Source organism: Leucopleurus acutus (genome assembly GCF_964270905.1).
Source record: "Leucopleurus acutus genome assembly, chromosome: 1".
NCBI lineage: Eukaryota > Metazoa > Chordata > Mammalia > Artiodactyla > Delphinidae > Leucopleurus > Leucopleurus acutus.
Window position 1 is genome coordinate 29,396,045 of NC_139142.1, and position 12,845 is coordinate 29,408,889.

The following is a 12,845-nucleotide window of genomic DNA, read 5'->3' on the forward strand; positions in this document are numbered from 1 at the left end:
CCCCCGAGTTCACCGCTGCGTTTATTTTGAGTAAGACACGCGGGGACACACCAAGGAGCAAGGGGCCACAGCAGAATAAATTACGAAATAATAAAAAATGTAAAAGATGGTCAGAACCTTCACGGCTGTTAAACCACAAGCTCTTTCATCAACACCAGCGCTTCCTCTGGTGTTGGACCCTCGAGACGTGTGGCAGGATTAGAGGGCAGCCGCCAACGCCTGTGGAGAGCTCTTTGCAAGGTGGCCTCCGAGGGGGTTGGAAGAACTTGAGGTGCTGCAGTGCAGGAGATGGCTCAGTGCTGACGATGTGATTGGGGCGCGTGGCGTGAGGGCAGCCTGGCCCCGGGTCCTTGCACGCAGCGGCCGCAGAGATGGGGGAGGCGGGAGGTGGTCAGGACACAGTGGTGTAACTAGGGGGGTGCCGTGGGTGCACCAGAGAGGCGGTGGGGTGTAATACTGGATGTGCTCAGGGCCAGGGGTCCTCTTGAGTTTGCTGGAAGGCGTGATCCCCGGACGGCGGGAGGAGTGATGACAGCCAGAATCTAACCTCAGCTGACAGTCACAACGGGCGTCCCAGCGGGTGCTCTGCCCTGAACGTGTTAGGGGCCGGGACCCCCTAGAGAGCGGGGTGTCGGCACACGACTATACAAGGAAGAGAGGGTTGTAAACAGGGGCCTCTACCTGGCTGACCCCAGGCTCCGTGGACTCGCCTTCTGGCCTCCCTCTGGATCACCCACTGCGTCTCCCCACCGTCGCCCATCACGGCCCTCACTCTTTCTCTTTCACAGTGACCAAATCTCCCCGCAGGGAAGCTCTGTCTGCAGATGTGGAGCGCGGCCGGCTGCCCGCGTGGTCCTCGGGCCCGGGCCCTGCGGGGGGCACTGTCAGGAGGACTGCATCAGGCCGGTGAGGCGCTTGCCCGCCAGCGACTTTCCCTGCAGAGACAGCGACACAGGGGCACCACAGGCGCACACACACAGAGGACAGACACAGAGAGCCAGACAGGTGGATTAATTGTTGGCACGAGCCACGAGGCCAAACGACTTAGCTCACCAACCCCTTTCATCTCTCGGTTTGGGCGCCTTAACCACAGACAACTGAACAACCGGGTCTTTGGGGCAGGTTAGGGGGTGAGGGTGTGTCGCTGGTACACTTTTGGGGGCGTGGGGATTTTACTTACTCCAAACCAGGCATTTTAACCTTCAGGTAGAGTGTCTCTTAATGCCTGTGGGCTGCCCCTGAACTTGATTCTATCCAAGTGAGGAAGGAAAGGTGGCCTGGGGACTAGTAAGATCACGGGGGGTGGGTTGACCCAAATAGATGATGGCTAAGAATCTGGGTGACTGGGAACTAATGAATTAACTAGTCTGAAGAAGGCAGAAGACCTAGGAATCCTGTTGAAAATGCAGGATTGAGCTCTCCTTGGGTCTTCCTGACAACCTGTTCTGGGACTGGGAAGGTCTGGGGGCGCTGCTGAGGCTCGGAGCCTGGGCTGCAGGACACAGGGCAACGCACTCCTATGTTCTTGGTCCCCATCTCTGGTACCCGGAGGCTGACTCTGATGATTCCACATCAGGAAGCCTTACAAGCCCTTCACTTACAAACTATGAAGCCGTTCTTGTCCTTTCAAAAACAAAAAGGATGAACTCTATCGTGAGGCCTGGTACATGGGGCACAGAGGTCCTGAGAGAGGCCAGTTGCTCACATGCCCAGGAGGAGCCTCTGAGGTGGGACTGGGCACCAACAGGAGGATGGGGAAGGCTCAGTCCTTTGCTTATTTCCCTATAGCCATAGCCTGCGCCCATTCCCTGCTCACCCTCTTCAGAAATCCATAGCATTGGACAGGCGTCTAGAGGAGAGTATGGCTGGACCCAAGCAGATTGATCACTGTGTCTGAGAAAACACTCAGAACCCATCTTAATATTGACAGTGGGTCAGCGCCATCTGCCTAGGGTAGCACGCGGTCGCTCATCAGCACGGGCTGCAGCGTTTGGTAGCGTGAGGTTTCAAGGGCCAGCAATTCCTCATGTACATTTCCAAGTGGGGTGTGAGGGCTCATCTTGTTTACTGGGCTTTGCTGCGTGTACGCTGGATGTAATTAAAGAAAATTGATCAGGTTTGTGACGCCTGGTAGGGTACTCAATAAACCTGCTGATTGATGAATTGATGGATAATGGGCATTTCCAACAAACGAACAACATGGGCTGTGAGTTTGCTGGATGCAGGACAATATGTCATCTGGCTTAGCTCTCCACGGAGGGACGTGCCAGCTTGACTTTGAGAATTCCAATGGCAGGGATGGGAGCTTGTCCAGAAATGCAAATGCTCTCGGGGCAGTTGGGAAGTCTGCATCTACCTCCCCTTTGCTCTGTTTTTCCCCTTTCATGCCTCATGTTTGCTAGTGAGACGAAACTTTTCATTTCTTTCTTCCCTACAGACACACACACACACACATCTCCCCATCAGCAACCTTATCTGAATCTTCAGATACACTAAACTTCGCCTGCAGCCGGATACATCTATACTGGGCTACGAATTTTTTAATCAGATATTTTTTTTTAATCCTAGAGGGTTTCAAGTGCCAGTCTTTGCAAATCACTAAAAGCAGGATGGCTACTCCTCTGTGTGGAGTGAGTTAGGTACAACAGTAGCTCACAGATGGCAGAGGCTGATGGCCGAGGACTCCCTCCAGCCCTGGTTCTAAAGCACACATGGAGCCGGGACTTTTCCTTGACTGCCCTTTCTTACACGGAGCTGTAGGCATTTGTCATCCAGGGGGTGGACCTGGGAACGGGCCTTCTCCATGCAGTCCTGAAGGCAGGAAGCATGGGGAAATGTGGAGCTGATGAGTCTAGGGGCCTCCTGGTACGCGGGCTCTACCAAACCTCCCCCAGCTCCTTTCACCCTTTTCCATCCCTGCTCACGTGAAAGGCACCAAGGAAGGCTGCTTTCCTCCTGGGTACCGACCGCTGTGGAAACCACACACCAAGTACCAGCTCCTCCCCCCTCCTTCCATCCCTCCTCCACCAGGGCCACAAATTACACATGGTTTGCCCTACAATGGCATTTGGGGCTCTGATTTAGCTGGCGGGTGTGAAAAAAAGGAATCACTAAAGCTTCTAAATAACAGTCCGTTGCCAGCGCAGATGTTAAAAGCCCGGAGACAAGGAGGGTGAGGTTTACCAGGCATCCAAACCCTCATTACAGCTTCATTCTCATTAGTGAGGTCATTTTGGCTGGAGAAGGGGCTGTGGTTGAGGGAGGTTAGAGGTTCTGTTTCTGGGTGATTGTGTGTCTGTCTGTTTTAGGTGGATTTGGCCCTGAGGATCCCTGCCCTCCACACCTCCCAGTTCTGTAGAGCGGGCTGGGCTGGGAGGCGTTAATTAATCTCTTCCTGCCTAAGTCCCAGAGCTCAGCCTCACAGCTCTGACTGCAAAGACCTGTGGCCAGCCCATCAATCCTTCCCCTCCCCTCCCCCAGCTGCTTGCCGGGCTTCACGGTTGGGGGCGGGGCTGCAGCTGACAGCCCTGGGGGAGAACACACCCTGAGACTGTTCCCAACCTCGAAGCCATCCAGGTGGTACTTCTTGGCATTTCTGTCTCCCTCTCCCGCTCCTGCCCTCACACATTTACCAAATGCCAGTTCTGCTGCTAAAGGAGGTCATGATGGCTCAGGTCGGCTCAGGGGGCAGCTCAGCCCAGCCGCAATCTGTTCACTAGGCAGTGACGTCGTGGGTGAGGCTGGAAGGTGGTTACTCATGCAGGGTGCAGGCAAGCCTAGATGCTGGCCTCGGGCTTTGGGGAAGAAATCCTGCAAACACACTGGCTCAGCAGCTGCCTCTCTTCTGAAGAGCTGAGGCTCTTCTAATTTTCAGGGATCAAAGTGAAACCTGACAGCAGAGGCTACCGGTGTTCAGAGATGAGCTGCCCCAAGGTGTATGCTGCTAGGGGCTTGCTGGGAGCTCCTAGCTACTGCTCTGCGCACAGAGACGGGAGCTCCCACCCTGCACCTTCTAGGGCTCTTTCCTTCCTCCTCTTCACCCCCATCCTCGCCTCCAGTTTGGACGGTTCTGCAGGAGACACTTAGGAAGGGGAGTGGTAATTCTGCCTTTGCCTGGCATCTTGCTTAGTTACAGGGAAAGGAATTTTTTCAGGGTGTGAATGTGTGCTGTTCCTCAATGCTGGTCAGTTGGGAACAGATCATGGTGCCAGGAAACTGTAGCCAGCTCAGCCTGAGGCCTTGGCGTAGCTGAGCGAAGCAGCTGAAGGTGGTTGAAAATGCTATTAGCAGGCAGCCTTTGTCCAAGTGAAAAAATATACAGTGATTAAGAACTGAGCTGCAGAAGGTACATTCCAGAGACAGCAAAGCTTTGCATTCAGACAAAGTACTTTTCACCTTCGAGACATTTGGCCAAGTTTAATCCAATAGAATTTGTGATCCTTCAATTTCATGGACCGCAGGCTCAGTGCTGGGTTCACAAACACCCACACGTTCAATTCCCACCCTCCACCCTGACTAATCATTTCAGATCTGCAGCCATCCTGATGGCTAGAAGCCTGGAAGAAGGTGGTCACGGAATCCTTTGTTTCTAAAAGGAATGGCTCCCTTTTGTGAGGTGCTTCAGGAAAAATCGACATGCTGCTTGACATGCTGTGGCTCTGTGCATCGCACTTCCAGATATTAATCAACAAAGCATGCACCATCCGGGTTACCAAGAGCTTTCGCCACTCACTTACCTGAGAGACTGACGCTAACCTCTTTGGCTGAGAGAAGGGCTGTGGCTCAGAGAGTAGCCCTGGGGGTCACATGGCATACTGGGGGCAGCGGAGCCAAGCACTAGTGGCTCAGGCAGGACCTTTTTCAACTCTAAGAAAGTACAGACATCTGAGCTGCTGATGAGATTTTCTTGCTAATTTGCTCAGATGACCTAAGACCAAAGTTACAGATCTCAAGTCCACTAAGTCTAAACACATGCTATGAGGGGGATGGAAATCAACCGTGGTTGTCTCTAGGGGAGAGAGATGGAATTGACTGGGAAGGGGCATGAGGGAACTTTATAGGGTGATGGGTGTAGGTTACACTGGTGCATACATTCGTCAGATTCGTCGAACCATACATTTCAGATCTATTCGTTTTGCCATGGGTAATTATGTTTCAGAAGAAAAAAAAAAGATTAGAAAAAAATCCAGCTATCACATCTCTGCTTTGAAATGTCCCACCCCTTGCTCTTTTTCAGTTGCTGTCCCAGCAACTTTGCCTTTTGGCTAAATTCAAAGCTTCCCCCTCCAGTATAGGAGAAACCCAGATTCCTCTGCTAGGGGAACTAGAACTTGCAACAGAGCTAATTTGGAACATGATTTCTAGTCTCCATAGATCCAAACGGATCGCCTTGTGGTGACACACAGGCATCTTTCATCCCTGCTAATGAAAATTGGTGTTCTGCTGAATAGGGCTCGCCAGGTGCCCTCAGCAGGCAAGAAGTGGGAGGTCCCAGAGAGAAGCTGTCCTTTCAAGGAGGCTGAAAGTTCCCTATGAGTAGACGATGCTCAGGTTCATAGATGATGAGTGTGTGTGAACTCACAGGCCTGTAGGGGACTTGCTGGGGAGAGCCGTCAGCCCTAAGAGCCAGGGAGAAAGGAAAGGTCCCAGCTTGGGTTTGTTGGGAGGGGGAGGAGCCAGGGATTCCAGCCAAGTCAGGACTGCCTGACATCATCGCGTGACTTCCCTGGAGGTTGGTCCCCCTGGTGCCGCCTTCTCCACTGAGCAAAGCAAAAGGGATGATTTCAAAAGGAAGTGTAAGGTATTCCGTGGCATCTCCTTTCTCAACGATGTTTAAAATTGGAGAGAGAGTGCCATTTGCTTGGGATAGTTTAGAGGGCTAGAAGCTCTGGCAGGGGATGTAGGAAAACCCATACTTGATAGAGAATAATTTGAAAACACTGCAACTCTCCTCTTTCATCATCAGCAAGATGGGCGGATGAGATGGGAACTAGGCAATGGTTACACATGGCTGATCCATGGCAGAGCTAGGCTGGAGCAGCAGCCAGGAAGCAGAGGCTGCTTCCGGCTTTGTCACGCTTCAGGGAAGGGGGAGGGGGTGGGGGGGTGCCCTGTGACGAGATCCATTCCTGAGGTCTGTATTACTCCTGGGTCCTTGCCAAGCTTTCTGATCTCTCTCAGGAGCAGAAGGGCATTTTATTTGGTATTGAAATATTCTCTTTATTTGACTTTTTAAAAATAGGATACCACAGACATCCGAGACGCAGCCGGGCCGGTGACTCGGCTGTGGGTGGCGCCCCGGAGTCCGGGTAGGCAGCAAGGGATGCAGGACGCTCTCTGAGATCACCCCCGGGGAGAGCTGAGAGGCTGACATGGTCTTGGTGCTCCAGCCGGGTGTCAGGCCTGAGCCTCTGAGGTGGGAGAGCCGAGTTCAGGACATTGGTCCACCAGACACCTCCCGGCCCCACGTAATATCAATCGGCAAGAGCTCTCCCAGAGATCTCCATCTCAATGCTAAGACCCAGCTCCACTCAATGACCAGCAAGCTACAGTGCTGGACACCCCATGCCAAACAACTAACAAGACAGGAACACAACCCCACCCATTAGCAGAGAGGCTGCCTAAAATCATATTAAGTTCACAGACACCCCAAAAACACACCACTGGACACAGTCCTGCCCACCAGAGAGACAAGATCCAGCCTCATCCATCAGAACACAGGTACCAGTCCCCTCCACCAGGAAGCCTACACAACCCACTGAACCAACCTTATCCACTGGGGGCAGGCACCAAAAACAACAGGAAGTATGAACCTGCAGCCTGCGAAAAGGAGACCCCAAACACAGTAAGTTAAGGAAAATGAGAAGACAGAGAAATACACAGCAGATGAAGGAGCAAGGTAAAAACCCACCAGACCAAACAAATGAAGAGGAAATAGGCAGTCTACCTGAAAAGAATTCAGAGTAATGATAGTAAAGATGATCCAAAATCTTGGAAGTAGAATGGAGAAAATACAAGAAACGTTTAACAAGGACCTAGAAGAACTAAAGAGCAAACAAATAACGATGAGCAACACAATAAATGAAATTAAAAATTCTCTAGAAGGAATCAAGAGCAGAATAACTGAGCCAGAAGAACGGATAAGTGACCTGGAAGATAAAATAGTGGAAATAACTACTGCAGAGCAGAATAAAGATAAAAGAATGAAAATAATTTAGGACAGTCTCAGAGACCTCTGGGACAACATTAAACGCACCAACATTCAAATTATAGGGGTCCCAGAAGAAGAAGAGAAAAAGAAAGGGACTGAGAAAATATTTGAAGAGATTATAGTTGAAAACTTCCTTAATATGGGAAAGGAAATAATCAAGTCCAGGAAGCTCAGAGAGTCCCATACAGGATAAATCCAAGCAGAAACATGCCAAGACACATATTAATCAAACTATCAAAATTAAATACAAGGAAAAAATATTAAAAGCAGCAAGGGAAAAGCAACAAATAACACAAAAGGGAATCCCCATAAGGTTAACAGCTGATCTTTCAGCAGAAACTCTGCAAGCCAGAAAGGAGTGGCAGGACATATTTTAAGTGATGAAAGGGAAAAAACTACACCAAGATTACTCTACCCGGGGATTCCCTGGTGATGCAGTGGTTAAGAATCTGCCTGCCAGTGCAGGGGTTTTGGGTCCGAGCCCTGGTCCAGGAAGATTCCACAAGACACAGAGCAGCTACGTCCGTGTGCCACAACTACTGAGCCAGTGAGCCACAACTACTGAAACCCGCATGCCTAGAGCCCATGCTCCACAACAAGAGAAGTCACTGCAACGAGAAGCCTGTGCACTGCAATGCAGAGTAGCCCCCGCTTGCCACAACTAAAGAAAACCCGCTCACAGCAACGAAGACACAACACAGCCAAAAATAAATAAATAAATAAATAAATAAATAAATAAATAAATAAATAAAAGATTACTCTACCCAGCAGGGATCTTATTCAGATTCGATGGAGAAATTAAAACCTTTACAGATAAGCAAAAGCACGACCAACCAGCTTTACAACAAATGCTAAAGGAACTTCTCTAGGCCAGAAACACAAGAGAAGGAAAAGACCTACAATAACAAACCCAAAACAATTAAGAAAATGGTAATAGGAACATACATATCAATAACTACCTTAAATGTAAATGGATCAAATCCTCCAACCAAAGACATAGACTAGCTGAATGGATAAAAACACAAGACCCATATATATGCTGTCTACAAAGACCTACCTCAGACCTAGGGGCACATACAGACTGAAAGTGAGGGGATGGAAAAAGATATTCCATGCAAATGGAGATCAAAAGAAAGCTGGAGTAGCAATTCTCATATCAGACAAAATGGACTTTAAAATAAAGACTATTACAGGAGACAAAGAAGGACACTGCATAATGATCAAGGGATCAATCCAAGAAGAAGATATAACAATTGTAAATATTTATGCACCCAACATAGGAGCATCTCAATACATAAGGCAAATGCTAACAGCCATAAAAGGGGAAATCAACAGTAACACAATCATAGTAGGGGACTTTAACACCTCACTTTCACCAATGGATGGATCATGCAAAATGAAAATAAATAAGGAAACACAAGCTTTAAATGACACATTAAACAAGATGGACTTAATTGATATTTATAGGACATTCCATCCAAAAAGAACAGAATACAGTTTCTTCTCAAGTGCTCATGGAATATTCTCCAAGATAGATCATATCTTGGGTCACAAATCAAGCCTTGGTAAATTTAAGAAAATTGAAATCACATCAAGTATCTTTTCCAACCACAACTAAGAGACTACATGTCTATTACAGGAAAAAATCTGTAAAAAATACAAACACACGGAGGCTAAACAATACATTACTAAATAACCAAGAGATCACTGAAGAAATCAAAGAGGAAATCAAAAAATACCTAGAAACAAATGACAATGAAAACACGATGACCCAAAACCTATGGGAGGCAGCAAAAGCAGTTCTAAGAGGGAAGTTTATAGCAATACAATCCTACCTCAAGAAACATCTCAACTAAACAACCTAACTTTACTCCTAAAGCAGTTAGAGAAAGAAGAACAAAAAAACCCAAAGTTAGCAGAAGGAAAGAACTCATAAAGATCAGATCAGAAATAAATGAAAAAGAAATGAAGGAAACGATAGCAAAGATCAATAAAACTAAAAGCTGGTTCTTTGAGAAGATAAACAAAATTGATAAACCATCAGCCAGACTCATCAAGAAAGAAAGGGAGAAGACTCAGATCAATAGAATTAGAAACGAAAAAGGAGAAGTCACAACCAACACTGCAGAAATACAAACATCATGAGAGATTACTACAAGAAATGATATGCCAATAAAATGGAAACCTGGAAGAAATGGACTAATTCTTAGAAAAGCACAACCTTCCGAGACTGAAAAAGGAAGAAATAGAAAATATGAACAGACCAATCACAAGCACTGAAATTGAAACTGTGATTTAAAATCTTCCAACGAACAAAAGCCCAGGACCAGATGGCTTCACAGGCGAATTCTATCAAACATTTAGAGAAGAGCTAACACCTATCCTTCTCAAATTCTTCCAAAATATAGCAGAGGGAGGGACACTCCCAAACTCATTCTATGAGGCCACCATCACCCTGATACCAAAACCAGACAAGGATGTCACAAAGAAACAAAACTACAGGCCAATACCACTGATGAACATAGATGCAAAAATCCTCAACAAAATGCTAGCAAACAGAATCCAACAGGACATTAAAAGGATCATACACCATGATCAAGTGGGGTTTATCCCAGGAATGCAAGGATTCTTCAATATATGCAAATCAATGTGATACACCATATTAACAAATTGAAGGATAAAAGCCATATGATAATCTCAGTAGATGCAGAAGAATCTTCTGACAAAATTCAACACCCATTTATGATAAAAACCCTCCAGAAAGTAGGCATAGAGGGAACTTACCTCAACATAGTAAAGGCCATCATTCTCAATGGAGAGAAACTGAAACCATTTCCACTAAGATCAGGAACAAGACAAGGTTGCCTACTCCCACCATTATTATTCAACATAGTTTTGGACTTTTTAGCCACAGCAATCAGAGAAGAAAATGAAATAAGAGGAATCCAAATCAGAAAAGAGGAAGTAAAACTGTCACTGTTTGCAGATGACATGATACTATACATAGAGAATCCTAAAGATGCTACCAGAAAACTACTACAGCTAATCAATGAATTTGGTAAAGTAGCAGGATACAAAATTAATGCACAGAAATCTCTTGCATTCCTATACACTAATGAAAAATCTGAAAGAGAAATTCAGGAAACACTCCCATTTACCACTGCAACAAAAAGAATAAAATACCTAGGAATAAACCTAGTAAGGAGACAAAAGACCTGTATGCAGAAAATCATAAGACACTGATGAAAGAAATTAAAGATGATACAAAGAGATGGAGAGATATACCATGTTCTTGGATTGGAAGAATCAACATGGTGAAAATGACTATACTACCCAAAGCAATCTACAGATTCAATGCAATCCCTATCAAACTACCAATGGCATTTTTCACAGAACTAGACCAAAAATTTCGCAATTTGTATGGAAACACAAAAGACCCCAAATAGCAAAAGCAATCTTGAGAAAGAAAAACGGAGCTGGAGGAATCAGGCTCCCTGACTTCAGACTATACTACAAAGCTACAGTAATCAAGACAATATGGTATATAGCTGATTCACTTTGTTATAAAGCAGAAAGTAACACACTATTGTAAAGCAATTATACTCCAATAAAGATGTTAAAAAAAAAAGACAGTATGGCACTGGCACAAAGACAGAAATATAGATCAGTGGAACAGGATAGAAAGCCCAGAGATAAACCCATGCACATATGGTCACCTTATCTTTGATAAAGGAGGTAAGAATATACAATGGAGTAAAGACAGCCTCTTCAATAAGTGGTGCTGGGAAAACTGGACAGCTACATGTAAAAGAATGAAATTAGAACACTCCCTAACACCATACACAAAAATTAACTCAAAATGGATTAAAGATCTAAGTGTAAGGCCAGACACTATCAAACTCTTAGAGGAAAACATAGGCAGAACACTCTATGACATAAATCACAGCAAGATCTTTTTGGACCCATCTCCTAGAGAAATGGAAATAAAAACAAAAATAAACAATGAACCCTAATAAACAATGGGACCTATTGAAACTTAAAAGCTTTTGCACAGCAAAGGAAACCATAAACAAGACGAAAAGACAACCCTCAGAATGGGAGAAAATATTTGCAAGTGAAGCAACTGAGAAAGGATGAATCTCCAAAATATATAAGGAGCTCATGCAGCTCAATATCAAAAAACAAACAACCCAATCCAAAAATGGGCAGAAGACCTAAACAGACATTTCTCCAAAGAAGATATACAGATTGCCAACAAACACATGAAAGGATGCTCAACATCACTAATCATTAGAGAAATGCAAATCAAAACTACAATGAGGTATCACCTCACACTGGTCAGGATGGCCAGCATCAAAAAAATCTACAAACAATAAATGCTGGAGAGGGTGTGGAGTAAAGGGAACCCTCTTGCACTTTTGGTGGGAATATAAATTTATGCAGTCACTATGGAGAACAGTATAGAGGTTCCTTAAAAAACTAAAAATAGAACTACCATATGACCCAGTAATCCCAATACTGGGCAAATACCCTGAGAAAACCATAATTCAAAAAGAGTCATGTACCACAATGTTCATTGTAGCAGTATTTACAATAGCCAGGACATGGAAGCAACCTAAGTGTCCATCGACAGATGAATGGATAAAGAAGATGTGGTACATATATACAATGGAATATTACTCAGCCATAAAAAAATGAAATTGAGTTATCTGTAGTGAGGTGGATGGACCTAAAGACTGTCATACAGAGTGAAGTAAGTCAGAAAGAGAAAAACAAATACCGTATGCTAACACACATATATGGAATCTAAAAGAAAAAAAAAGGTCATGAAGAACCTAGGGGCAGGACAGGAATAAAGACACAGACGTAGAGAATGGACTTGAGGACACAGTAGGGGGAAAGGTAAGCTGGGACGAAGTGAGAGAGTGGCATGGACATATATACACTACAAAATGTAAAATAGATAGCTAGTGGGAAGCAGCCGCACAGCACAGGGAGGTCAGCTCGGTGCTTTGTGACCACCTAGAGGGGTGGGATAGGGAGGGTGGGAGGGAGGGAGATGCAAGAGGGAAGAGATATGGGGATATATGTATATGTATAGCTGATTCACTTCATTATACAGCAGAAACTAACACACCATTCTAAAGCAATTATACTCCAATAAAGATGTTAAAAAAAAAATAGGGTACCACAAACATAAAACAAAGCTTCCCCCCCCCCGCAAATCAAGAGATAGGTGAAAATTGAATTATATTTTAAAAAAGCTCTCTGGATGAAGACTGAACATACATTAAACCTATGTAAAAAGTAAGGAATATGGTCAAAATATAAACAGTGGATTCTTTTGCAATAGCCCACCATCTTATGTACAGTAATACAAACAATCAGGTTTTTCCACGTCAATGGTGGGTCTATGGAATCTGCCTGCAGTCGTGTCTGCTGAGAGCAATTCCCACAAAATGTTACCGGGATCATTAGCAGGTCCAGACACCTTACTCTAGCCTGGCAACTAGCAGTGCTTTTTTTTTTTTTTTTTAATTTTTACTTAATTTTTTTTTTTTTTAAATTTAGAAACGTTGAGTTTATCTGAACTAAATGTGAGAGGACCAACCTATATCCCCTATCTCCAGGGATT

The 12,845-nt window shown here is 45.4% G+C and overlaps 1 protein-coding gene across 1 annotated transcript in view; it reads right to left on the bottom strand.

Annotated features, from left to right (window-relative positions):
• Positions 1 to 768: 768 nt before the first annotated feature.
• The window catches only part of RGS6 (regulator of G protein signaling 6), a gene marked incomplete at its 3' end in the record, with an annotated part of 570,256 nt that continues 558,179 nt past the window's right edge, over positions 769 to 12,845 (bottom strand). The window contains exon 19 of the mRNA XM_082844867.1: positions 769 to 935. Within this exon, the coding sequence (XP_082700993.1) occupies positions 769 to 935 (167 nt within the window). The remainder of the gene's footprint in view (positions 936 to 12,845) is intronic.